We start from the raw sequence: 25,682 nt of genomic DNA, 5'->3' as shown, positions 1-25,682 counted from the left end.
ACCTATTGTCCAGCCTCCCCTGCCGGAGTTTTGTCCAGCAGCGGGAGGGTAGATGCGTGTCTGTGGCTTGCAGCATCCATCTTGTGATTCCACGGTTCTGGAAAGCTGGTTCCAGGTGTACTTGTGTATTCATATTTCATCTCTAGGAGGGTGGAAACATACCTCCCATACCAGTAGCTGGTGTGGAGGTATGATTCCAAGGTGTTTGACACCAAATACAACAGGTTTCTGTGCAGCAGTTTTAAAGTTAGCATTTACCACAAGGTTATAATGCACTTAAAAGTATATGGTATGGCTGCATCACATAACAACCCTGGAGTATAGATTCCGAAGGCTGCAGAGGGGCTCTGCTCATGCATGGGCACCCTCTCACATAAAACCCTGCACCCTGCCTTCAGGATTGAGAAGGCCTACCATAGGGGTGATTTATATGTGCAGTGATAAGGTAGATATAGTGAACCTATATCTAAGTATGGGGTGCATGCACCACCTTACACAGGTGGCAGTAGCAGACCTGTGGTGTCAATTTGAGTGGCCTCTCAGGGGTGGCATAATACATGCTGCCGCCCCTGGGAGGCCTCTGGGGTACCTATGCCCTGGGTATATAGTATACCTTATACTTGGGACTTATAAGGGTACCCCAGAATCCAATCTGGAGTGTACCTAAAGTACATGCAATCAATTTAGAGGAGAAAGCAGCTAGGCGGGGGTCCTGAATAGCAGGATCCCAGCTAGACCAAGTCGAAAACAGTGAAACATCAGCAAAAAGTGGGGGTAACTATAAGAAGCAGATCATACTCTCCTACACCTCCAGCAAAGGGATAAAAGTGCCTGGGACTAACTGAAGACTGTTTTCCCTGCCAAGGTAACTGTTCCTGAGGGCTTTGATTGTCCCCTTGGCTTGGTGCCCTATCCGAGTTCGTCACCAAAGGTAACTGTAACCGACTGCAATACAACTAGCTAAAGATTTTGCTCAAAAAGTTTCTAAATGTCAGATTCTTTGAATTTGCAAATGCTTGTTAGTGGTTGAGTAAAAATTGATATTTACTGTACCTTGTAAAATCTATATCTCCAGAACCCTCCGGTGGATTTTTTGTTGTCTAAAAATACAGCCTAGTTTTGTAGATTGGTGTTAAATTTCTTTAGTGTCTTGTGTATCTATTCCTTGTCTGCCGGTGTTTAAGTGACGTACACTTGTTCTTTCCTTTGTGTAAGCCTTGCTGCTCAGAGCCACGGTATCCCAGGGTTGAACTAAAGGTTTGACAAAGGAAGGGTACTGGTCCTAAAGGGATTGATAAATGTATTTTCAGATGTTCTCCTGTTCTGTCTGTCCTTAGCCCTTTAAGGCCATGCAGTGCAGACAGATTAAGGTTACCTTTAGGCCTTATTATGTTTTCCTGATCAGCCATCGCTCTTCAAGTTACCTGTTGTGATGCGTTTTTGAAGAGGCTGATCCATGTTTCCTGCCAACCTAATTTTTGATGCTTCAGTGGGTACTTAATTTGGTATTCACTTACCTGATGTGCACTCCCTTCAAACCAATTCACAGCTGTCCTCTGTCTACTTAGTATCAAAACCACATTCCTCATCGCCAAGATATTCGGTCAAGTGAGTGAGTAAATTTCAGGTGCTGTCCGTAGTCCCACCATATACGTACTACTTCCTGGATAAATTGAACCTCTGGACAAAATTGGCATTCCTGCCCAAGGTAGTCGCACCCTCCCACATAGGGCAAACAATCACCTTACTGGCTTTCTGTGCACCCCCTCATCAAGGAGGAAGAACAGCTTCTTTGGCTCAACCATAAGGGAGTTCTTACCGTTGATGTGGTTAAAGCTAGAGAGTACCAGAAAAATATCAAACCTTTTGTCGGTTTCAGTGGGATCTGGAAAATAAAGACTATGCAAAGTACAATCCATCTGGAGATGGTCATCTTCTGCACTAAGATTTGCTATGGGCTAGCCAAAAAGCAGCCCCCAAGAAGGTTTGCAAGTGCACTCAACCAAAGTGAATGATGCTACCACTTTGATGACCTGCTGTGTGCCAGTTTTGGGCATCTGTCTGGCTGTGGCATGGGCATCCCTCCACATGTTCACAAAGCATTACTGCCCTGATGGCTAGGTCTGGCGGGATCACTCTTGCACGATTGCCTGGTCTGAGCAATTCCACATAAACCCATCGCCTGTGGAGGTTCTGCTTTGGTGTCTATTCACAAGGTGAAGAATCTGCAGTTAGAAGTGCCTACCAGAAGAATAGGTTTCTTGCCTTAAGTAACACCCTTTTGTATGTAGACTTTATCTAACTTCAGATTCCACATCTGCCCACACTCCCCCTGCCCCCCCCCGTCCCGTGGAATGGACCATATAATCCATTAAAAAGATTTCAACTTGAAAGTCTGCACTCTGTTATATTCTGTTTTAGTGGCTCTGCATCCATTGGGGCAGATGGAGTTCAGAAAGAAACTGACACCAGTATTCAGAAGGTGGTGCAGATATAGGGGTCCGATGTCCTATGCAGGGTGGGACAGACATGACGTGGAGTCATACAATGCCATCTAGCGTGTGACAGAATGTTTCTGAAAATTTCTGGATTCTGGGGAAATTTACACGGTGAGGAATCTGTGCTTAGATATTCTCTATCAGAAGAGACATTACCAAAAGTGAGTAACTTGTTCTTTTCTACTACTCTTGAATGTTAGTTTAGGAATATTTATCAATAAAAATATTTATTTTCTGCAGGAATGTGGAAATTATCCAGGATTTATCACCATATTAAGAGCAACCGGATTTGATGGTGGCAATAAGGCTGATCAGCTAGACTACGAGAACTTCCGACATGTTGTTCACAAATGGCATTATAAGCTAACTAAGGTAAAAGGCAGTTGCACTGCCTTTTTTTTTTGCTTAATTATATCTATGAATAACATTCAGCACAATTGAGGAAAAAGTTTGTAAACCCACATTGTTTTTATTTTAGGCATCCGTACATTGCCTTGAAACAGGTGAATATACTCATATTAGAAACATCCTGATTGTGCTGACCAAAATCCTTCCTTGGTACCCGAAGGTTCTCAACTTAGGACAAGCCTTGGAACGAAGAGTGGACAAGATCCGTCAGGAAGAGAAAGAGAAGAGACCTGATCTTTATGCCTTGGCCATGGGGTAACACAATATTTTAAAGCAAAATATGATGGCAAGAAACTATAAGGAAGGTTGATAGTTACTGAAGGAATAGACGAACCACAGTATTATTCACATTAGTGCATCTCAAATCCGAAGAGATACGTATTTTGCCTACGGTAACTTCATCCGCTGGGTAGGTAGATGAATAGAGCTAACTGAAAGGTATTGGCGGGTTCCCATAAGTTTGCTAATTAACTTTCTTGGTAAAATAGTTTTTAAAAATCATAATTTCAAATTCCAGGAAATTGTAGGTGATGTATGCATCTGGTTATGATTGAGAGGTCAGGCCACAAATTCATTTTCGTAGAATTATTCCCAGGCGTCAGCCTGGATCAGGACACTGCATGGCGGTAGGTGACATTGTTCGGCACTGTGGAGTTCTTCAGCACCGTGCGGCGTCGTTAGCAGCAGAAGTGACATGTGCGGTGACTATATAGGCGACCCCCTTGCCCCCCAGCTTTCCGATGTCAGCTTTTTTCTTTCCTGTGCCAGTTGTAGGAAAGTGTCCCCCATCCGTTTTTGCCTGACACTGATTCATCTTTGACTGAATGTGTACGGGATTCCTGCTAACCACTAGGAACTAGTGCCTGGAACACTTTGCCGCTCCAGTTCAGATTGGCACAATCAGAACTTCTGTTCAGGAAACTGCTAAAAACATGGATTTTCAGTGCACCTGACAATGTGGTACTCTCTCTCATATGATCTTCTCTTTTAACTCGAGCCCCCGCTGCTCTATACCACAGACCTCTTGATTCCTTTCAGCTAGCGCCAAGATAATCCTTGGAGTGAATGTTGCGCTTTATAAATATACTCATTCATTCATTCAACCAAGTTCCCAGTTTCCGTTTGTTGTGGTCTGGTCCCTGAAGAAGTTGAGAACATACCTGTTTGGTGCTCACTTCCTTGTTCAAACCGACCACAAACCTCTCAGATGGCATATGCAGATGAAAGGTGGGAACCCCAAACTATTAAGGTTTTCCATCTCCCTACAGAGAATGGACGATACAGGGGAACACAGACCTTGGGCTTCCCGTGCCAATGCAGATGGACTTTCCAGGTTCTGACACTTAAACAATGAAGACTCTCTTGGGGAAGGTTAGCCTCATCCTCTTTCAATGAGGAGGGGGATTGGTTGTGCAGTAAAGAGCCCCCTTTTGCATAGTTAACCCTCACTTTTTGCCTGGTCTTGATGTACTTTGTCTGAATGTGCATGGGGTTCCTGCTTACCAGGTTCCCATTGCCTGTGTTATTTTCCAAAACCATACCTTTGTTTCCACAATTGGCACACCTATGGCCCACATGCAAGCCCCTTGTAAAAGGTATCAGTGGTACCAAGAGCATTATGACCAGAGAAGGTCTGTAAAGGCTTCAGCATGTATTATGCTTCCAAATAGACCCCTCACCAAACACCTGCACACTGCCAGTGAAGTAATTCTGGCACACACTGTGTGTCCCCGGCCTGCCAGCACTGCAAGGGGTATAGGTAAGTCATCCCTACAGCAGGACTTAAAGCCCTAATGCAGAGTGCACTATACCTCTTGTGAGGGCATAACTGCATGAGCAGATATGACCCTCTAGTGTCTAAGGCCATTCTTAGACAACATAAGTGCATAGTGAAGCCATACTCCGGACATGGTCCGGGACATTGTCAATACGAGTTCCACAACTCCATGATTGCTTCACTGAATCCCAAGATGTTTGTTACCAAACGTCTCAGATTAATGAGTCCACACTCATGCCAGTGTTAGATTCATTAATAAATGCACTCAGGGGCACCTCAGTGTTGGCCCCTGAAAACCTGGCAATCCACTATGAATGAATTTGTGTTATCACTTAAAAACTATTGCAATACACAACATTAAAAACATACAGCAAAAAGTATAAGTCCTTGTTAAAAATATAAGTTAAAGGCTCCTAGTATTTAAACACTGGCCTTCAAGAACATGTGTGCACAGCCAGTATAGTCTAGATGAATAAAATGAACAATACAGAATTGATGTCCGATGCTGCCCCTTGGTAAAAAAAAGACTATTCAAGAATGGAGCGGGCTTCAGAAAGGGTGTCCCTGGTATCAATAGGCTCGTCAGGCTGTTAATCAGTCTCTGCCTGTGCCAGCTTATCTTTCAGAAGTATGTGAGTGTAATGTTCAAATTTCCCAAAGCTGGTCATGTTCTTCACAATGTCTAAAGTGTAGAGCTTACAGACAGCCTCCTCTGATTTGCAGATCCCCAGTTGGAAAAGTATTGGTCTGAGGTAGAATCGGCTGACTTGCTGCAAAGGGCAACATAGCAAAAAATGTACCAGGGACTCCCTTTTATAGTTACATAGGCGACACTCTGTAATATCTGACAGTGCTTTCCAGGATGCATCTAATTCTTTTAAGGTAAGCGGGTGTAGGCTTGCAACTAAAATCTGGTTTAGTGTTTGTCTCCCCAACGCCTATGTGAGGTGGGGCTTGCGGGTGTGCAGTGCAAAATTTAAGGGAGGCATAGGGTTTCATGAAAGTCTCTGGCTGCAAAAGATTCCATGTCCAAAATGCGAGAACGGGAGCATAGTTGCATTTTTATTGATGATTTGATGGTAGCATAGTTACTTAAACTTGAGTCCCAGTTCTCGGTCGCTAATTGTAGCAGTTCTTGAGCTATGGAAAGATTGGCAGACCAAGGATTGCTCGGTTTTAGAAAGATGGAATTTATGAGAGCCTTCATGGAATTCTCAGGAGACACAGTTGCCATGTAAAAATATTTTGCCAGGGCGGGCAGCCCTTCTAATTTTTGTCGGATGAGTTGAATTCAAGGCGAATCAGTGTGTTTCTTGTGCAAGCGCAATGCAGTGTATTTTTTCTATTTCCAATGTAAACATTCCTGGAAATGCCTGTTACGCATAGTTGAGAGACGGTAGTAGTTTGGCCCGCAGTACCCTTTGCATTGCTGTGGTTGTTGGGCTATCTAAGGTGGCATATAGTTTGCAGAGGGCTTGTGTGACCATCTTCCCTCTCTGCCGCAATTTTTGTAGGTGGAGCAGTGGGCGGCCGGTCTCACGGAGCCAAGCGCCAAGATAAGTATAGATTTGTACACAGCCCAGGGTCAAGGGTCCCAGGTTTCACTTAGTACGTATTTTCTTTGGGTGGCAGCCAAAGATAAACATTTTAGACTTGCTTGCATTGGCTACCAGCTTGTTCTAGATATTATATTCCTACAGAGCAGCAAGAGCTTTTTGGATACCTATTTTAGTGTGGTCCAAAAGAACGAGGTCATTGGCATACTGCATTAGGTGGATCTTTGTATTACCAGTTTTTTGAGCGGCAAGGGAAGCTCCATGCAGTGCTAAGCCCAATTTGGCAATAGATATATTGATTGGCATCAGTGCTAGGATGCATCCCTGCTTTAGCCTCTGATCCGGGTCTATTTTTTCCGTGGGGGACACCCTGGAGAGTTTAACCCTTACCCAGGTGCCAGAGTACATAGATCTAATGGCTCGTAATAATTTCGGGCAAATGTTCCACTGCGCCAGTTTCTGCCAAAGGTTACTGCGATCTACCCCATCAAAGACTGCTGAGTAGTCGATAAGGCAGGCGAAGAGCGGGGGAGAGCAACAGGCTACTACGTGTTGGGCTAAGTACGACAAAACTGTAATATTGTCCACAGTTGAGTCCCTTGGTCTGAACCCCATCTGATGAAATGGCAGCAGGCCTTCAGTATCTACCCAGTCTGCTACTTCCTGAAAAAGTGTACTCGCCTATGCCTTTCCCTCAATGTCCAGCAGGGCAACCATCTGATAGTTCTTAGGATCTGTGTTTGTCCCTTTTTAAAACATTGGTTGCTACAGTGAACCCATCCAGGAGTCCAGGACGTCTTCCAGAAACCTGCATTCTGCATATAGCAATGTAAGATTTGAGGCCCAGAAATTTAAGTCCTCCAGGAAAAGGGAGCCGGGAAGCCCATTGAGACCTGGGGCTACATTTTTCCGTATCTTTTTTAAGACGTTGCCGAATCCTGCTCTGGGTAGAGGTGCTTCAAACCTACCCACAAGCAGGAACAGCATTCTAGGGCAGTGAGCCTCCAAGACGTCCTGCCCTTTGTTGTGCTAGCCCGGTGCTTTCCAGCTAGTGGAGGTGCCCCTGCACCCGCTCTCCCCCTCCACCCCCGACACAGCTCAACGTTTGGCGACAAGTTTGGCGATAAAATTACTCAGCCAGGACCACTTCCAAGGTGTCCTGAGCTGAAGTGACCCCCTCCTTTTAAAATACTCCATATTGCTTTGGAGGATTTCAGCCAATAAGATTCGGGGCATGCCCCCTCCCCAAAGGGAGTGGACATACAAAGGGTGTAGTCACCCTAAAGGTAAGAAGCCCATTGGCTGCAACCTTCCAGCCTCTGTAATGCCCCGAAATTGATTATTTAGGGGCACCCTTGAACCTTAATCCTTATTTCCTGCCAACCTAAAAAGAGAGAGGACGAAGTAGGCGCTGTGCAGAGAGGACTGAAGACACCAACTGACTTGGCAACCAACCCTACTAGCCTGCTTGCAGCTTCACAGATCCTGCAAGGAAAACTACTGTGGTCCTGCCACCAGCAATCTACAAAACCCCTGGGAGGATTGCTTGCCTTTGAAAAAGACCAGAACTCCCGAGGACAGCCTACCTGTCCCCAAGATACCAAGATAAAGGACTCTGGTGCCCTCCGGAACAGCGATCCCTGATCACTCGTCACCTCTGGCCCGATTCCAGGTGGCCTACCAGTCCAGAAAAGGTTTTCCAGAGATCCTAAGTCCAAGTCCAGTGTTGGCCAACCCCTCCTGGGCTCCACGACGACACCTGCAGTCTAAGTCCGAAGGCTCGTCACAACCGCGACCGGCCCCAGTTAGAGAAACCCGACGTCAAAGTACACCCCTGCACCCGAAGCCCGTGGGCCTTGGATAGCTTGACCGAGTGTTCTTGCGACCCACAGCATCCCAACTTACCACTGCTGTTGCTGGTGTTTTTCGTGCAGCCTCCAGTTCGACTCATGCAGCCTGTTTCCAAAACCAATTTCTTCTTGCATTGGGCGCCCAACACCGTGTTTGCACCCTGCATCCCTGTGCCGCTGGTTGTGTATGTTTGATGCTGCCGTGTGGCTCTCCCCCCTCCCCTCTGCTTGCCTAAACTTACAGAGCTTGAACCTAGCACCCGCTTTACTTACCTGCAAGCAGTGCGTCTTTAAGCATCCCCAGTCTCCATTGGGTAGCATTGGGCCCTAACTCCAGATTTGACCTCTGCACATGGCTGCCACTGTGCTGCTGGTGGTGCAGTGTTTGGGCTTACCTGAACCGTTTCCTCTGCTGACCTCAAACCCAGAGGGCTGAAATTGTAATTGTAAGTTGAGTACTTACCTTCAAAATCTCCATGTTGTTTTCCTCCCATAAGATAACATTTTCTCATTTGAGATATTGCTCTAAGTGTTTGCTTTTCTTTAGCTACAAAGAATTGCTATTACTGAACTGAAGTGCTGCACTAGGTATTCACTTACTGCATAGGAAAGTATTGCCAGTTTGAAAACGGTACTTATCTGCAACTAAGTTTCTTTGGTTCTATTAATAAAAGTAACAAAGTAATATTTTTTCAAACCATTGGTCTTGGATTTAGTAATTAGTGTGTGTAATCATTTCAAATGCAACAAATACAACAAATACTTAACACTACCCTCTGATAAGCCTAACTGCTCGCCCTCATTACCACAAAAGAGAGCATTAGTATTATCTATTTTAGCCTTTGTAAAGCCTCTGGGGATCCACTGGACTTTGTATACACCATACCTTACTTTGGTATAGTATATACAGAGCCAGCTTTCTGCACCAGTCAGCGCAGATCCAGAGAGCTACCCCTAGTTTTTTTTCAAATAAGCTTTTTTCGACTTTTGTCAAAGTTATTTCAGATTTTTTTCCTAGTGTGGATGGTATGTCCACTAAGAAAGCTGGCTTCAAGCCATGCAGCACCTGCCACCGCCCGATATCGGTGACAGATCTACATTCTGTTTGCCTTTGATGTCTTGAGCATGTGCACGGTGCGAAGACCTTCTTAGACTACTGTGCCCTCCAGATGGGTGCCTGATCCCTATTCTTACGGGCTAAGTCATGGGGAGGGATGGGATGGGCCACTGGACACTTGGGAATATGAGCCCCGAGACCCTAACATGGACTGGTGTGAAGAACTTGTGGGCGCCAGTGGACTGGACATCTCTCCAGATACTGGTATGCTCTCTCCTCCTACTGTGCCTATGGAGGAGGGAGTTTCTTTTGCTATGGTATTTAGAAGGTTGGCCGAAGTCCTGGACCTCAGCCTGCCCCTCAGTGGCAGTGAAGAGTAACGTCTTGACAGAGGAGCTTCAGCCGGGAGTGACTCCCTCGGAACCAGTTCTCCCTTTTAATGATACTCCTATTGATGTCCTGCTTGGGACCTGGTCCAAACTCAATTCAGGGGCTCCTGTGAACAAGTCAATTATCTGCCGCCCCGGGGGTCCCAAATTTCATCACTCAGCACCCAAACCCCAAGAGCTTGGTGGTCCGAGCCTCCACTTCCTGCGTAAACCCTGATGCATTCCGTACCACCCCATCGGATTAGGAATCCAAGAGACTGGACACCTTAGGCAATATTTTTTTTTTCTCTCCACTCTGGCACTCTGGTCCATGAACACTGCGTGCCTTTTGGGCCATAACTCCAATGCACTGTGGGATTCGGCTGCATAGTTCCTGTCGTTGGTCCCGGAACATACTCTCCCAAATTATGGCAGACAGGGGAGTTGAATCCAAGTTCACAATCAGATGTAGGCTGGATATAACTGACTCACTAGTTTCTTCGTCTGTGGCCTTACGACACCACGTCTGGCTAAGAACGACTGGTTTTTCAGTTGCTGTGGAAGCGGCGCTTATGGACATGTCCTTTTGATGACTCCTGTCTCTTCGTAGATAAGGCGGATTCCGCGCTGGTGTGCTTCAAAGAATAGCAGAGCTACAGGCAGTTACCTGGGCCTTTCCATGGCCCCCACCAACCACATACACCTTTCATAGCCACAAATGGGACTTCCAGCCGTGCCTGTCCCAACAAACCACCATGGCACGCAAGCTCCCCTGCCTCTTCGTAGCGCAGAAAACCCAGGTTGCATGGCTCAGGCAGCCAGAGATCTGGACATTCCACCACTCCCAGTAGCTGCAGCCTCCAAACCTTTTTTGTCCGCCATCCATCCGTCATGGGCAACCAGTGGGGTGCTGAATATTGCACCAGTGGAGGTCGAATACAGACCGTGGTGTTCTCCAGATTGTCTGAAGGGGCTACTCTCTCCCCTCCATGACTACCCCTCTACCCATGCCACCCACATGCAACAGGCTGACGTGGACCATACATCCATACTCCACCAGAAATTGGCATCTCTCTTAGCCAAGGAAGCCGTTGAGAGGGTTCAGATGCCAGAAGTAGGTCGAGTTGTTATTCCCGCTACTTTCTGGTCCCCAAAAAGGACGGATGCTTTCGTCCTGTCCTAGACCTGTGCTCTCTCAATTTCTTCCTGAAAAAGGAGAAATTCAAGATGCTCATGCTCGATCAAGTCATGTCTGCCCTGAACCCGGGAGATTGGATGGTAGCGTTGGACTTGGAGGACACACATCCCGACCGACCAGCCTACAGACGATAGGCCGCAAGCACTTTAAGTTCTCTCTGCTCCCTTCTGGCCTTACCAGCGCCCCTTGGGTTTTATCCAAGGTGATGGCGATGGTTTCAGCTCATCTGCAGAGATCTGAGGTTTTAAATTGGAATGGCATGGGGAGCAAATTAATGATGGGTTTAGGCCCAGATCTCTGTACTGGAGTGACTGTTTGACATTGTTCAACAGTCGGTCCATTATTTGTTCTTTTTGCATTTGTCGCCGTGAGTCGGCCGGGTATGCCTGTTGTGGTTCCCGTGCTTTCAATGCCACTGGAGTAAAGCTAGCCTGGCTGATGAAGGGTGAAACCCTTAAACCAGTCCTAGGATGCTTGTTTCTGTGCCAGGGAGAAGCTGGCCTGGCAGTTTGGGCTGGACTGTACCCATAGGGAGCAGGCTCAAGACTGATTTGCATATGTCTGGGTTTAAACTGGAATGGCTTGGGGAGCAAGAAAACGATGGATATAGTCCCAGATCTCTGTACTGGGGTGAATGTTTGTCATTCAACATTCTGTCCATTAACGCGCAATGTCAGTAGTTCTGCAAGCTGGAGTTTCGCTTGGAGATGCTTTTCCTCTCAAGTAGAGCTCCAGCCTCCTGTACTCCTCTCTGTCCATACATACCACTCCTGCCCAGAGGTCTCAAGAAGATCAGGAACAACCAGGACCAAGTCAGCCTTGTAGCTCCAGACTGGGCTCGGAAAAACTGGTGTCTCGAGTTGCTGAGAAAGGTCATTCGTCCTCCGATCAGGCTGCCCCTTCAGGAGGATCTTGTGTCGCAGCAGCAGGAGATGTGGCCCCTTTCAGGGTACTAGTTTTCCACAAGTAACACATTACAAAAGGGAGGGACAAGGAGCAATTATAGAAAATGGGGAGAAGGTCCAGTACCAGTGCTCCCAAAAGTAAATGTTAATACAATGAGTGGCAACTGTTCCTAAACCAGGGGAAATTTCTACAACTTTTTAGTTGAGAAGGAGTGTGTCTAAAGCTAGAGTGAGTAGAATAAAAATAGAGATAGGGGAATTCCTCCTTTTGACATTGGTGCCCTCACACACACTGGCGGGTGTCGTGCTTCATCATCTGGCGTTGCTCCTCGTGGACGTGGCGCTGCAGACCCCTATGGGCCCCGCTAGAGGGCTCTTTGTCGGAGATCTTTTATAGGAGGTGCCGCAGTTGTGCATGCGGGTGTGTGGGCCCATGAAAAAGTGTGTGGGTGAAGATAAAATTACCTTGTCGGTATCCCAATACAATTTTATTCAAGAGTCCGGAAGGTAAATTAAAATAAAAGGGGACTGGAGTCTATCCTAGAAACATGTGTAGGGGGGTAGATATGCTCTCACTGCTCTCAGTCCGTGCAAGTGATGTGAAAGTGCAATAGGGTCAACATGTTTCGCGCATCAAGTGGGTCCCTAGTGGATCCGCAGTGTGCTTCGTCAGGACTGTGTGAGTTAAGATAAAAACTGTGGGAGTAGTTCAAGTTCAAAGTTTATTATGATTTGGCTCTCAATGAGGGCCACATAAAAATACATACACATTAGTATATTAATAAGAGTTAAAAACATCACACGCCAACAGGACCAGGCACAAATTATCTACAAGTAATCCAAACATCAGCATCTCCTGTAAATTCATTAATAAATATCTAAGAACTCTTTAAAATACTTAAAAATTCTGGAACAGAACATTTCGTTAGGGGGACAATAAAGTGCAAGGAAAAACATGTTTACATTTACAATTCCCAATTGTAAGCAAATTGGTTTTATCCATTTTTGACGCAAAGGGAATAATACCGGACAAATGAACAAAACATGGTTAAGATCTTGAATAGCATTATTACAATGATTGCATATGGGAGAAACTCCATACCATTTTGCTAAAAGTGGATTAAGTGGAAGTAAATTATGACGTAAAAGGTACCACATTCTACGGACTCCATGCGGAATATTCCAAGTTAAGTATTGTTGAGCTAATTTTGGTGTGTAGGTTGTAACCAGGGTTTCCTTTTCTTTAAGCTTTCTTTGGGCAAGTATATCCGACTTATAACAAAGTTCCCAGGACATACTTTTTAACTTTAGCTTTAACTCTAATGGAGAGAGCAAGAATAACGTGCTTTCATCCAATTCAAGCAGCGAGATCGCTTTTCTAAAATTCTTTACCAGCTGCGAGAACTCATTAAAGTTGCCCAATAATTCCTTTTTTAAGATTGCTCGTAAGGTGCCTGGTTTACCTCTAGCTAAACAGGCTACCCATCTTACAAGGGCAGCCAACCCCTGAGCCCAACAGCTTCGAAGTCCGAATTCCAGCCTGCATGATGTGGTAGAGCAGGCAGAATTAAATGAGGAGATTTTCCTTAGTACCTTTCCTTCCATTTTATGCATGAAACCCCATTGTTTCAAATCCACTAATTCTATTCCATAAAGGAGGGTTGCAGGAATTTTCGCTCTAAACACATCCAGGCATAAAGAGAAATGCCTCTTCCCAGTAGCTTTATACAGAGAACATAGTCCCCTTCCATGGGCCATTGCTTTTCGTGAGCTATGTTCAATGTGAGGTTTCTCACTAAGATTAGCAGAGATTAATTTGCCTAAAAACATGTAGGATTTAACTACCTCAAGTTTTTCTCCGTTAATTAACCAGTTATAGCTACTAGATCTGCACTTCTTCTTTCCAAAGATGCACATAATTTTACTTTTAGAGCTATTAATTTTCATAAAGTGTGCATCGGCGAATTGATTCAATGCATGAAGACGATTAGCGAGACCTTTAGGGGTCAGGTCTAAAACCAGTATGTCGTCCGCATACATTAGAATCGATATACCTGTTCCTCCGATTTTCGGAGCTATTCCCTCACAATCTGCAACTGTTGTTGGTAAATCAGCCATATACAAGGAAAACAAAGTGGGTGCCAAAATACAGCCTTGTTTTAATCCATTCCGGGAAGGGATCGATTGGGAAAGACCCCTTTCACCGCCTTGTAACACCTTACACCATGTGTTCGAATGTAGAGCCTTGATTAAATTCAATAAATATTCCGGCATACCCAATGCCGCCAACTTTCTCCACAACGTAGGACGATCCACCTTGTCAAACGCTGTGGAGAAATCTATAAATGCTACGTATACGCCTCCCCCCGTACACGAGCATATTTATCCATTATTACCTGTAACGATGTTAAATTATCTAACGTTACATGTTCTTTTCGAAAACCTGTCTGTTCCATAGGTATAATATTGTTTAAATTTGCCCAATCTGTTATTAAAACCAATAAGAGTTTAGCAAAAATTTTCCCTATTGAGTCTAATAAGGCTATTAGACGATAATTAGAGGGATTATCCCGGTCACCTTTTTTAAAAATTGGGATTAGGATACTCCCCCGCCACGATTCGGGGACTGTTTGTGTCTTAAAACACGCTAAAAATACTGGGGAGTAGGGGAAAGACACCCAGTACTCTCACCATACCCAAGTGTAGGGTCAGATGCGTCTAAGGCGATAGGAGACTGGTATTGTTTGTAGTTTCGTGAACCCAACCTAGCAAAAACACAAACAAAAAGAAAAACAGAAAAAGACAAAGTACCTGACATAGAGAAAATATCAATATGATCATACGTTACTTGCAATGTCATGCTACTGAGTAACAAGTCACACACAACTACAAAATATGCTCAATGTAGCAAGCCTTGGTGTTTAAGACCAAGCTCTCTTATGCGTGGCAAATGTGACCAGTAAGAAAAAGAATACCCACATGGATGATAGTAAAAACATGCAGGTATTACAAGGACATGGAGACTGGGTGGCTTGAAGAAAAAAAAAGGGGCACCCCTTCAGCAATGGTGAGACAGTGGTCGTGGACCAATCCCATACACTCTGTGTGGTGTAACCCCCAAATGCGAGCTCGAAATAATGCATGGCTTAATGATGCACGGAATGGTGCTCGCGTTGTTAGTATCTATATCTCTCATTCGAAAATGCGGTCGTAACATGCAGCTGTAATGATAGCTGTGCATAGCGTGTAAAGTGGAACGCGGTAAGGCAGCAGATAAAAGAGACAGATTAAAATAACGCCTACCCCTCAAAGTAGGGACGGGCTGCGTCGGCGAGTGCTTCGGATATGAAGGGATCGAAGCTGCATGGTGTAGAAAGTGATGCCAAAATGATATTGGCAATACCAAGCACGCGGTCCAAATACATGTTAGTCTGGAGCAGTTGGAGCATACTTACCGTATTCCCCTCACTTGACAGACTATTTACCTGCCCCTCCGAACAGGCTTGCCATTAACGAGTGAAAGAAGCCGCCAACTGAATAGAGAAGGGCTACTTGATCGGACCGGACGTCTCCCATTACGTGAGGAGCGTCAGGGAAGGGTACAGGTGATTATGGCGGCCATGCTGGAGTTGAGTTACTCCGACTTACATCAGATATCTGGATGGGGGTTATGTGCTACCGGCAAATAGAACAAATGAAAGTACACGCAAAGGTGTCAGATGTGCAAACTTAAGGCACCTCACCTTAGAAAATTGAGTTAGAAATGTGGCAGATGTATCAAGTAGTTCCCGTTTTGCAATTGTCGGGACCCGTAATGGGAAGATTCCTGTCACGTGAGTGGTGTTAATAGGGATCATGGGGCAATGGTGGCCATGATGGATGAGTATTGACACGAACTAGCAAGCCAGTCAGGGGTATTGAAAAAAATGTATATACATATATGCAAAGCCTCCACCCTCCCATTGATACAAGTGCCTACATATTAGATAGGTGCCGATCTCGTTGTGGGAAGAGCAGTGGATGGTCTAATAAACAGACATAGTTGAGTAACACTGAATACAGTGTATTGTATGTGTATGCCTATCCTCAGGTGACTGGGGTTACACTTATCATGCTAATAACCCCCGGTGATGGCAGAGCGCACAAATGACAATATGATGGTCATAGTATTAGCGAAGCCCTGTATAGTGTGGGTGGATCAGGAAGGGTATGTCGAATTCTACCAAGGGCAGAGAACTATAATGTGAACTCTACAAGGCTGGCTATCCGTTCCAAATGACTGATGGTCGTAGTTGAACGTTAGGACCAATGGCAGCCTTGGCAATCACAAAGAGGATTACACCTAGCAGAACACAAGGGGATCTTTCATGGTAACCAGAGTCTGTGTGGAAAGGGATTTATATACGCTCAAAACAGTCTAAACACTCACACGGTCTCTGTAAAAGATCAGAGCACGGGTGATCCCATGAGTACAGAATGAAACTAGAGTTTAGGATACCAGTTCCACCCAAGGTATATCGTCATTCAAACCAATCATGTTGCTTTTAAAGCGAAACACCCACCATTGTTCTTATTTGAATAATGTGCGTGTGGACCAATTGGGATGGGATTCAATTATGGTTCAGCGGAGACTATCAGGAGGGTGATTGCTCACTAGGCAGTGGTTCTGTAGCCTTGTGTTGGTTTTTCTACAGCGGATGGTGCTCTTGTGTTCCCCCAATGAGGGTCTTGACGGTGCGGTTAGTCATGCCCACATAGCTCCTGGCGCAGGGGCAGGTGATAAGGCATATACAGTTTTTCGTGTTCCAATTAGTATGGTGTTTTTGAAGCCAAGGTCTAGGCAAACCAAGATCAATCCCGTTCGATGCTGTAGTCTGGGGACACACTGCACAGGTCCCGCACGGGTAGTGTCCTTCTACTGGGGGTTAGGCCCAGAGAGTGGGTTGTCTCTGAATAGTGGTTTTAGGTCGAGTGTTGACCGATATGTCTCTCTAATTTTGTGTGTTTGAATGCAAACAATGGGGGTGGGCCCACCCCCGAATACGAACAACGGTGGGTGTTTCACTTAAAAAGCAACATAATTGGTCTGAATGACGATATACCTTGGGTGGAACTGGTATTAGCATGATGAGTGTAACCCCAGTCACCGGAGGATAAGCATACACATACAATACACTATATTCAGTGTTACTCAACTACGTCTATTAGACCGTCCACTGCTTTTCCCACAACGAGCGCGGCACCTATCTAATATTTAGGCACTTGTATCTACGGGAGGGTGGAGGATTTACATATATATATATATATACATTTTTTTCAATACCCCCTGACTGACTCAGTGGCTCGTATCAATATTCATCCATCATGGCCGCCATAGCCCCATGATCCCTCTAAACACCACTCACGTGACAGGAATCTTCCCATTACCATTACGGGTCCCGACAATTGCAAAACAGGAACTACTTGATACATCTGCCACATTTCTAACTTCATTTTCTAAGGTGAGACTGCCTTAAGTTCGCACATCTGACACCTTTGAGTGTACTTTCATTTGTTCTATTTTCGGGTAGCACATAGCCCCCATCCATATATCTGATGTAAATCCGAGTAACTTCACTCCGTCATGGCTGCCATAGTCACCTGTACCCTTCCCTGACGCTCCTCACGTAATGGGAGACGTCCACACTGCCATTTCCGGTCCGACCAAGTATCCCAGCTCTATTCAGACGGCTGCTTCTTTCACTCGTTACCGGCAAGCCTGTTCGGAGGGGCAGGTAAATAGGCTGTCAAGTGAGGGGAATACTGTAAGTATGCTCCAACTGCTCCAGACCAGACTAACAGGTATTTGGACTGCGTGCTTGTTATTGGTAATATTATTTTGACATCACTTTCTGTCACCATGCAGCTGCAATCCCTTCATATCCGAAGCACTCGCCGACGCAGCCCGTCTCTGCATTTTCTAATGAGAGATGTAGATCCAACCAACTTGAGCACCGTTCTGTGCACCATTAACCCATGCATTATTTCGAGCTCGCATTTGGGGGTTACACCACAAGGAGTGAATGGGATTGGTCCACGACCACTGTCTCACCATTGCTGAATGGGTGCTCCTTTTTCTTCAAGCCACCCAGCCTCCATGTCCTTGTAATACCTGCATGTTTCTACTATCCTCCATGTCGGTATTCTTTTTCTTACTGATCACATTTGCCACGCACATTGGAGCTTGGTCTTAAACACCAAGGCTTGATACATTGAGCATGTTTTGTAGTTGTGTGTGACTTGTTACTCAGTAGCATCACATTGCAAGTAACATGTATGATCATATTGATATTTTGTCTGTCATGTACTTTGTCTTTTTCCGTTTTTCTATTTGTTTGTGTCTTTGCTAGGTTGAGTTCACGAAACTATGAACAATACAAGTCTCCTAGCGCCTTAGACGCATCTGACCCTACACTTTTGTGTGGTAAGAGTACTGGGTGTCTTTCCCTGACCCCCACAGTTTTTATCTTTACTCACACTGTCCTGACGAAGCGTACTGCGGATCCACTAGGGACCCACTTGATGCGCGAAACATGTTGACCCTATTGCACTTTCACATAACTTGCACGGACTGAGTGCAGTGGGAGCATATCTACCCCCCCTACACATTTGTTTCTAGAATAGGTTCCAGTCCCCTTTTATTTTAATTTACCTTCCGGACCCTTGAATAAAATTGTATTGGGGTACCAATGAGGTAACTTTATCTTCACCCACACACTTTTTCATGAGGTCCACACACCCGCATTCACAACTGCAGCACCTCGTATAAAAGATCTCTGTTAAACAGCCCTCTCGCGGGGCCCATGGGGGACTGCAGCGCCACCCTCACAAGGAGCAACGCCCGATGATGAAGCACGACACCTGCAAGGGTGTGTGAGGGCACCAATGTCAAAAGGAGGAATTCCCCTATCTATATTTTTATTTTAAACTCCGTCTCAGCAAAAAAGTTGTAGAAATTTCCCCTTGTTTAGGAACAGTTACCACTGAGTGTGTTGATACTAGTTTTCCACACCAATATAATTTTTGTTTATGGCTTCATGCTCCTGACATGGAAAGTCGCGAAAAGAAACAGACGACAGTGTGCTGGTGTGGTGCCTGTACAGGCGTACAACGTCAAAGACGCCACATGGAAACGAACGATGCCACCTACCATCGTGCAGGGGTACTGCTCCTAAAACATTTCCGGATCCAGCCTGATTCCTGGGGATAATTCTAAGGTAAGGAATCTGCAGCTTGATAGTCTGTACCAGATAAGGCGTTATAGAAGGTACGTAACTTAGTCTTCAAAAGGAGTACACATTAAAAAGGTGAGAACCACATTTAAGTCTCACTGTAGCATCATAAATAGCTTAGGTGGAAACGTTTTGTCAAGGTTTTAGAAAACTCATCACAACCAATTATATGTAGAAGGACAGTTCTGGCAAATGTAAAAAGGAACAAAAGGGCTGACTAGTAACCTTTAACTGTGCCCAGAGCAAGTTCTTGCCGAGCTACTAACAATATCACATTAACTGTTTTGTCTGCAACGGATAGAAGAACCATACCACAGAATGGGGAGGTGGGAGGGCAGTGAGAAATCAGCAGAAAGTGGTATACCAAAGGTAAGTAGTTATTAAAATACTGCCAAGGAAGTTACCACCCCTTCAAATTAGAGTTCCTCATAGGAACTTTGTATTGCACTCTTCCTATCGGTTCACACTAAGAGTCTTTCTTCAGGTCTCGCATGGAATATATTTTTTGGTGGCCCCTACTTCAGCTAGTCAAGTGGAACAAACGCAGTTCCTTTGAATCTTGCCTGCATTTCCAGTCGTCTTGAAGTATAGGTAATCACAATTGAGGTCTTCTTTCTTAACAATACTTGCCTTAATTTGGCAGAAGTACTTTTTCTGCTATACATTTTTTATTTAAAATATTTAAGTCTTTTCTATTGAACATGCTCATTACAAAGAGACAAGTGAACAATGCATAGCAGTTGCAGAGGTAATCACAGTAAAATGTCATCAAGGGATCGTCTCTAGTCGTCACAAAGCATCACAGACTGAACATTTGAAGTCACAAGCTATGCATTTTTTCTGGCACCTCATCTGCCAAAAGATGAGGAGAGACTGCATAAACTTTATCTTTAAAGGGTCCTTGGTCATTACATTCAGAGGTAGCTATGAACTAGACTGTTGCCTTGGATGCCCCCTCTGTAGGAAGACATTGCTACAAATTGGTTAGTAAGAAATCATTAAGCAATTCTGGGCAAACTCAGTAGGATGGAAGCTGCAGTCTCTGCTCTAAGAGCTGTTCAGGTTCTGTCCCTTTGTCAAGCACCTAGTTAGTCTAGTTCACCTCTTCATTCAGTGCCACTTTTAATGCGCAGGACATGGGGTCGTCTGGTTGGGAGAGCAGTACCTAATAGTTTTCTGGTTGAAATGTGGGATCCCCTTTGTCCCCTTATTTGTTATTTGTTTTGTGAGTGGCTCATAAAAATAATCTGCTGGAGGGAATGTCCCATAGAGTAATAATTTGAAAGAATTTTTTCTGATGGATATAACCGCTTCTGCCTATTCCTGATCACCTAGTCTGCTCCTGTTCTGACAAGTGTTTTTTGTCATGTTTTCCTATTCTTCGCTCTGCCCACTGCATCTTTAGCCTCTGTATGGATGTGGATAAGTTGGGCAGAACTGATTATGCAGGTTTTAGTTTCAGCTTTTTTGGGTCTCAATATCACTTATAATTCCCTTGGCTCTATCTAGGCTTGACGTCGTAAAGCTCTACGTGGTATGTTGGGAGAGTGTTCATATAAGGAATCTGTGGAAGGTATTGTATTAATCTGAAAGAATGTTAACAAATGTAAGTGACAAGTTAATTCTAGGTAAGAGGTTAAGAGCTTATTTGTAGTACAAAAGTTCAAAATATTGCACTTGAATTTTTAAGTGTTTGCTTTTTGTTTTTTTATTGTGCCTTATAATTCACTGGTTTGCACAGTAGAAAAGTAAAATAACTTCAATAGCATACTTATCAGACTGTGCTTAGGCTAGTTAACTATTATGTGTGAATCTGCATGCAAACCTTGTTTCTCATTTTTGTTTCTTTGAATTTTCTTTGTGTATACTTAACAAATTGCAAATTTCAGCTATTCTGGGCAGCTGAAAAATAGAAAAGTTAATATGGTTCCAGAAAATGACTTCCATCACAAAGACCCCCCTGTCAGGAGTGCTGCACCTGTTGCAATACAAAATGGGCCTAGCGGTGTTAGCCAAGCTGCAGCGATTACAGTGAATGCTGCAAAACCTGAAGAAAGTACAGAGGATATCGGTAAGATATTTTTAGCATGTTTTGAGTTTAATCATTGCAACGTCTCTTTTTTTAAGATCAATTACAACCCTTTTTGCAGGACTGTTATAATATTTTTGGGTGCTCTAGATAATGTATAACTTTCCGTGCTTTATTTAGCACTAGGGCAATTTATGCATGTGGAGCTCATCTGGTGGCATCATTATGGTGACATTATTTGTAGTCTCTTAGTATTGCCTTGTTCTATAATAGACCTGTTATTTCTGTCCAACTAACTCATTGCTTTTCTTACCATCCAGGCTTCTTGCGATTCTTGAATTGTGATAACCAACACATTGTAGTCAGTTCAAAAAAGTTAAAATATTCCTGATACTGCTACAACAACATGTTTAACCTCTGCCTTTTCCAATCAACGTGTGAGGGATGGAGGGCTTTGGTTGGTCAAATAGCTAGACTTGACTGTCAAACTGGGTCTAGTAAAAGAGAAAAATGTGGGCACCTTTTTTTCACTTTAAAATGTTTGTTTGAAAAACTGTGTGGTAGGGGGAAAGAGTACATTTTTGCTGTGATATTGTGAAAAGTCCAAGGATTAAGACAACTTTTCTACCGGTTGCTGAGGTTAGTGGTGGTTGCCACAGTTTCCTCGTCAAGTACTGGTTTGAAAAGGAAAAGGTTGGTAAAAGTACCTAAAGCCAGGTGGAGGTGTTGTACCACTTCTTTTGGATTAAACACCCCTTGGATATGATCCTTACATTTCCCCCCAACTCTGTATATGAGGACTTAAATATAAAAAAAAATATATGTGTTTCTGATGGATACATCTGCCTGTGGATTCTTCACCTTTTAAATGTACCCCTGCGCCAGCATTCCAAGGAAACTTTTTCATAGCTCTCCCACGTCGACGAGGACGTCACAATAGCAAAGCTCCGCTCGAGACTCCGTATGACTTTGCCAGAGCCATCATCCCCTTTTGTATCGCTTTAGAGCCATAAGAAGACCTTGTGGGCTTGCTGGCGTCAGTTCCCTTTTTTTTGCGCGGTCGACGCTCAACGGTTTTTCTGTGACTCTCCATTTCTTGTGGTTTAAATTGTTTCAGTTACGATCTGTGGTTGTAGCAGTTCGATAGCTGCCCAAAAATAGGGTTTAAACCTTGTAGAGAATGTGGGGGTCATATGTACATCACGGACCCCCACGAAGATTGCCTTTGGTGCCTGTCGTATCACAACGTTAAAGGATGTTTGTCTTGTCGAATGATGAATCCAAAGGTTCTTAAGGAGAGGGAGGCAAATGTATTCATGGCCAGGGCTGGAAAGGAGAAGAGAGGGCGCAAGAGATCCAAGTCGAAAGTAGACGACCTTGAGGTAGTCGAAAAAGCACAAGAAGAAGCGACCTCGTGGGTCCCAGCGTCGTTCTATAAAACACAAATCTTCGAGGTCGGCTTCTCCGGTCCAGAAGCTTCATGGAAAAGATTACGCGCTCCTGCGCTCGAGTTCCCGCCTCCCAGCAGGAATCAGGGGTCTGGAGTCAGGGGTCTGGAGTAAAGTGCTCAGTTACAACTCTCCCTCCCCTCCTCCGCAGGCAACTCTGGTCCATTCTCTGGCACCAAGGGATTCGCCGACGCCCAGGGAGACGTCTTCTGCTCCTCCGGCTTCACCTGCTTCGGTTGCGGTGTCCCCGGCGTCACAGCCTCAACCCACCTCATGGCCTCAGTCAGATCCAGATCTATACCCACCTTTTCCGGGTCCAGGTGTGCAACCGTCGCATTATCTTAATGCAAGGTTTGGCATGTTTGTCAAATCGGCTAACCCATCCAGCGTGGCTTCTGGCCGCGTGGGTCTACTCTCCTATAATTTGGGCATACCCCAACGTTATGTCCAGGCACCATTCATGTCCTTCATGCTGATGACTCCATCATGGCATCTCCAGCCACCAGGATTCTTGACACCGATCCCGCAATCTCCAGCTTGTCTAGTTTTGGGCCAACGCCATCCCGGTTTTGTGTGGCGCTGCTGGCCACTACTGAGGGACCTCCTTCGGCGCCGAAGTAACCAGCGGCGCCGATTCCGTAGATACGCTCCAGGAGGCAGGCTCAGAGGCTCCTGGAAGAAGAGAAGTTCCAGGAACAGAAGGAGAAAGCTGAGGAGGGTGAAAACCTTAATTCTGTGGATGACTTTGAGGGTCTTCGGGAGGCCAGTGGTTTGGAACTTTCTTCCCCTAAGGCAATGCCTTCTCAAGACGTGGCTCCGTGCCACACTGTTATCAGGAAGGCTGCTGACCTGTTGGATCTGCAGTTGCCCACGGCAAAGGTCAGGTCTAACGTTCTGACCGAAGCTTTGCACTCTCCTTCAGTGGTAGAGCCTTTGCTCCCATTCCACGAGGCAATGACGGAGTCAATTTTGGAAGTGTGGCAGAAACCTATGCCTGCCCCGGAAGTTTCCAGACAGTGGCAAGACGCTGTAAGGCTGCTTCTGTGGATCCGTCCTTTTTAACCTTTCACCCTCCACTGAAAAGCTTGGTGGTTCAGGCTTCCTTTTCGTCCAAACAGTCGGCAGGATCCTTTCCCTCAACCCCAGTAGATAGAAATTCCCAAAACGTGGAGCAGTCCGCAAAAAAACGTCTTCTCTTTGGCAATCATGGCCTTAAAGTCCTATTGAGGAGCTTCCCCTTCCTTCCCCTCGTCGCCAGGGCTTGACTTTTGAAGACCATCTTTTGCTTCTGCAGCAGGAGGTCCTGATATTGTTAACGAAAGGTGCGCGAGAGGTGGTTCCAGAGCAGGAAAGGGTTCATTGGTGTTACTTCCAATACTTCCTGATCCCCAAAAAGGCCGATCCTGGACCTCAGGGTCTAGAATTTTTAACTCTGGCAGGAGAAGTTCAAGAGGTTGACCCTAGCTCAGGTACTTATGGAGCAGGAAGACTGGATAGTGCAGATTAATTTGCAGGATGTGTATTTCCACATCTCCATCCTGAAGTCTTATCTGAAGTATCTCCATTTTACTGTATAATCTCAACACTACCAGTTTGCGGTCCTTCTGTTCGGCCTTACTTCCGCACCTCGGGTCTTCACAAAGGTGATGGCGGTGGTTGCAGCTCATCTCAGAAGATCAGGGATTCCGGTGTTACCCTATCTAGAGACTGGCTGCTCAAAGCAAAGTCTCCAGAGTTGGTGCTGCATCATCTGCAACTAACGGTTCGGCTGTTGTTAGACCTTGTTTTTTTTTTTTATAAATGTACCCAAATCTCACCTGGTACCCTCTCTGTCCAACCTGTTCATAGGGACAGTTCTGGACCCTTCTATGAATCGTGCCTTCCTGCCTCCTCAGAGGATTCTAGACATCCAGGCATGATTCTGTTTTCCAGAAGGAGCGGCACTTCCAGTCCTGAAGGTCTTATACCTGCTCGGTCTGTTTGCTTCCTGCATACTGTTGGTCACACTGGCATGTGAGGGCACTCCAGTGGTGCCTCCCCAGGCAGTGGTTTCAACACAATGGAAATCGCAGGGAGGTGGTCAGAATCTCCAGAGACACTGCGGCGGATATATGGTGGGGTGTTTCAGGCAACCTGTCAGTAGGGAAGCCATTTCAACCTCCTTCTCAGGTGGTCACAGTGATAACGGATACCTCCACTCTGGGGTGGAGTGCTCATCTGTAGGATCTAGAGATCAAGGATCTTTAGTCTCCAGGGGAAAGATTGCTTCATATCAATCTTCTAGAATCGTTTGGCTCTCATTGCCTTTCTTCCCTCGCTTTGCGGTCTGTCGGTTCTGGTCCTGAAGACAGCACTTCTGCGATGTGGTACATCAACAAACAGGGAGGAGTAGTGTTGTATCATCTCTGCAGAGAGGCTGTGTGGCTCTGGTACTGGGCTCAGGACCATCAGATTTGTGTAATTACAAATCATCTGGCCGGAGTGCTGAATGTGCGTGTGTCAGTCGGCAGACCTCAGCCGATCATGAGTAGCGTCTCCATCAGGAGGTGGTCCACCACATTTTCATGATGTGGGGTTGCCTAGGTTGGACCTCAGTGCCACCCACGAGAACGCGCACTGCCTGTTGTTCTGAATTCTCCAGTATCCATTGCGGGGAGCGTTGGGGGACACGTTTCAATTGGATTGGAGTCTTCGGCTTCTTTGCGCGTTCCCCCCCCCATACCCTTAATTCCTCAGGTTCTGAGGAAGATTCGGCAAGACAGGATCTGAAAGAGACACGTTAGTGATAGATTCCTTACCTTAGAATATCCCCTGGAGTCAGACTGGATCCGGAAACTTTTTGCGAAGCAGTACCCTTGCACGTCGGTAGGCGTCGTCTGCGGCTCCGCGTCCGTCGTCGGCGGCGTGATGACGTCGTCTGAGTACTTAGACGCCGCCTCCGCGTGCTGACGTCAGTTCTTCTTTTTTCCGCACCAGCAGCGCAGATCCGGAAAAAGTGGTACCTTAGTCTTTTTTGACTAAACTTTTTTGATCTGTTTTGATCGTTCTTTTTCGAGTCTTCGACTCCGAACAGTGCCGGTAGGGATGCCAGGTTTCAAACACTGTGAGGATTGCGACCGACTGATGTCGGTCACGGACCCTCACCGTCGGTGTCTCGGCGTTGACCACGACGATAAGACCTATTCTGACTGCCGGGCCCTGACTTCGAAAACTAGGCGGGAGCGGTCCCGCAAGCGACTCGAACTCCGGCAGTCGGCCCCGCGCCAAGAGAGGTCCCGATCCGAACGGAGGTCGAGGGACCGGTCGCGGGAGCGGAG

The 25,682-nt window shown here is 45.6% G+C and overlaps 1 protein-coding gene across 2 annotated transcripts in view; it reads left to right on the top strand.

Annotated features, from left to right (window-relative positions):
* The window catches only part of THOC2 (THO complex subunit 2), a 1,495,542-nt gene that overhangs the window by 1,086,665 nt on the left and 383,195 nt on the right, over positions 1–25,682 (top strand). For both annotated transcript variants that reach the window (XM_078688746.1, XM_078688744.1), the window contains exons 27-29: positions 2,739–2,870; positions 2,977–3,161; positions 20,778–20,959. In XM_078688746.1, coding sequence (XP_078544872.1) covers positions 2,739–2,870; positions 2,977–3,161; positions 20,778–20,959 — 499 coding nt within the window. The remainder of the gene's footprint in view (positions 1–2,738; positions 2,871–2,976; positions 3,162–20,777; positions 20,960–25,682) is intronic.

This window comes from Lissotriton helveticus, chromosome 4_1 (genome assembly GCF_964261635.1).
Source record: "Lissotriton helveticus chromosome 4_1, aLisHel1.1, whole genome shotgun sequence".
In the NCBI taxonomy this organism is placed as follows: Eukaryota; Metazoa; Chordata; class Amphibia; order Caudata; family Salamandridae; genus Lissotriton; species Lissotriton helveticus.
The sequence above is the reverse complement of the archived record's forward strand: the minus strand, read 5'-3'. Positions and strand labels throughout refer to the sequence as shown.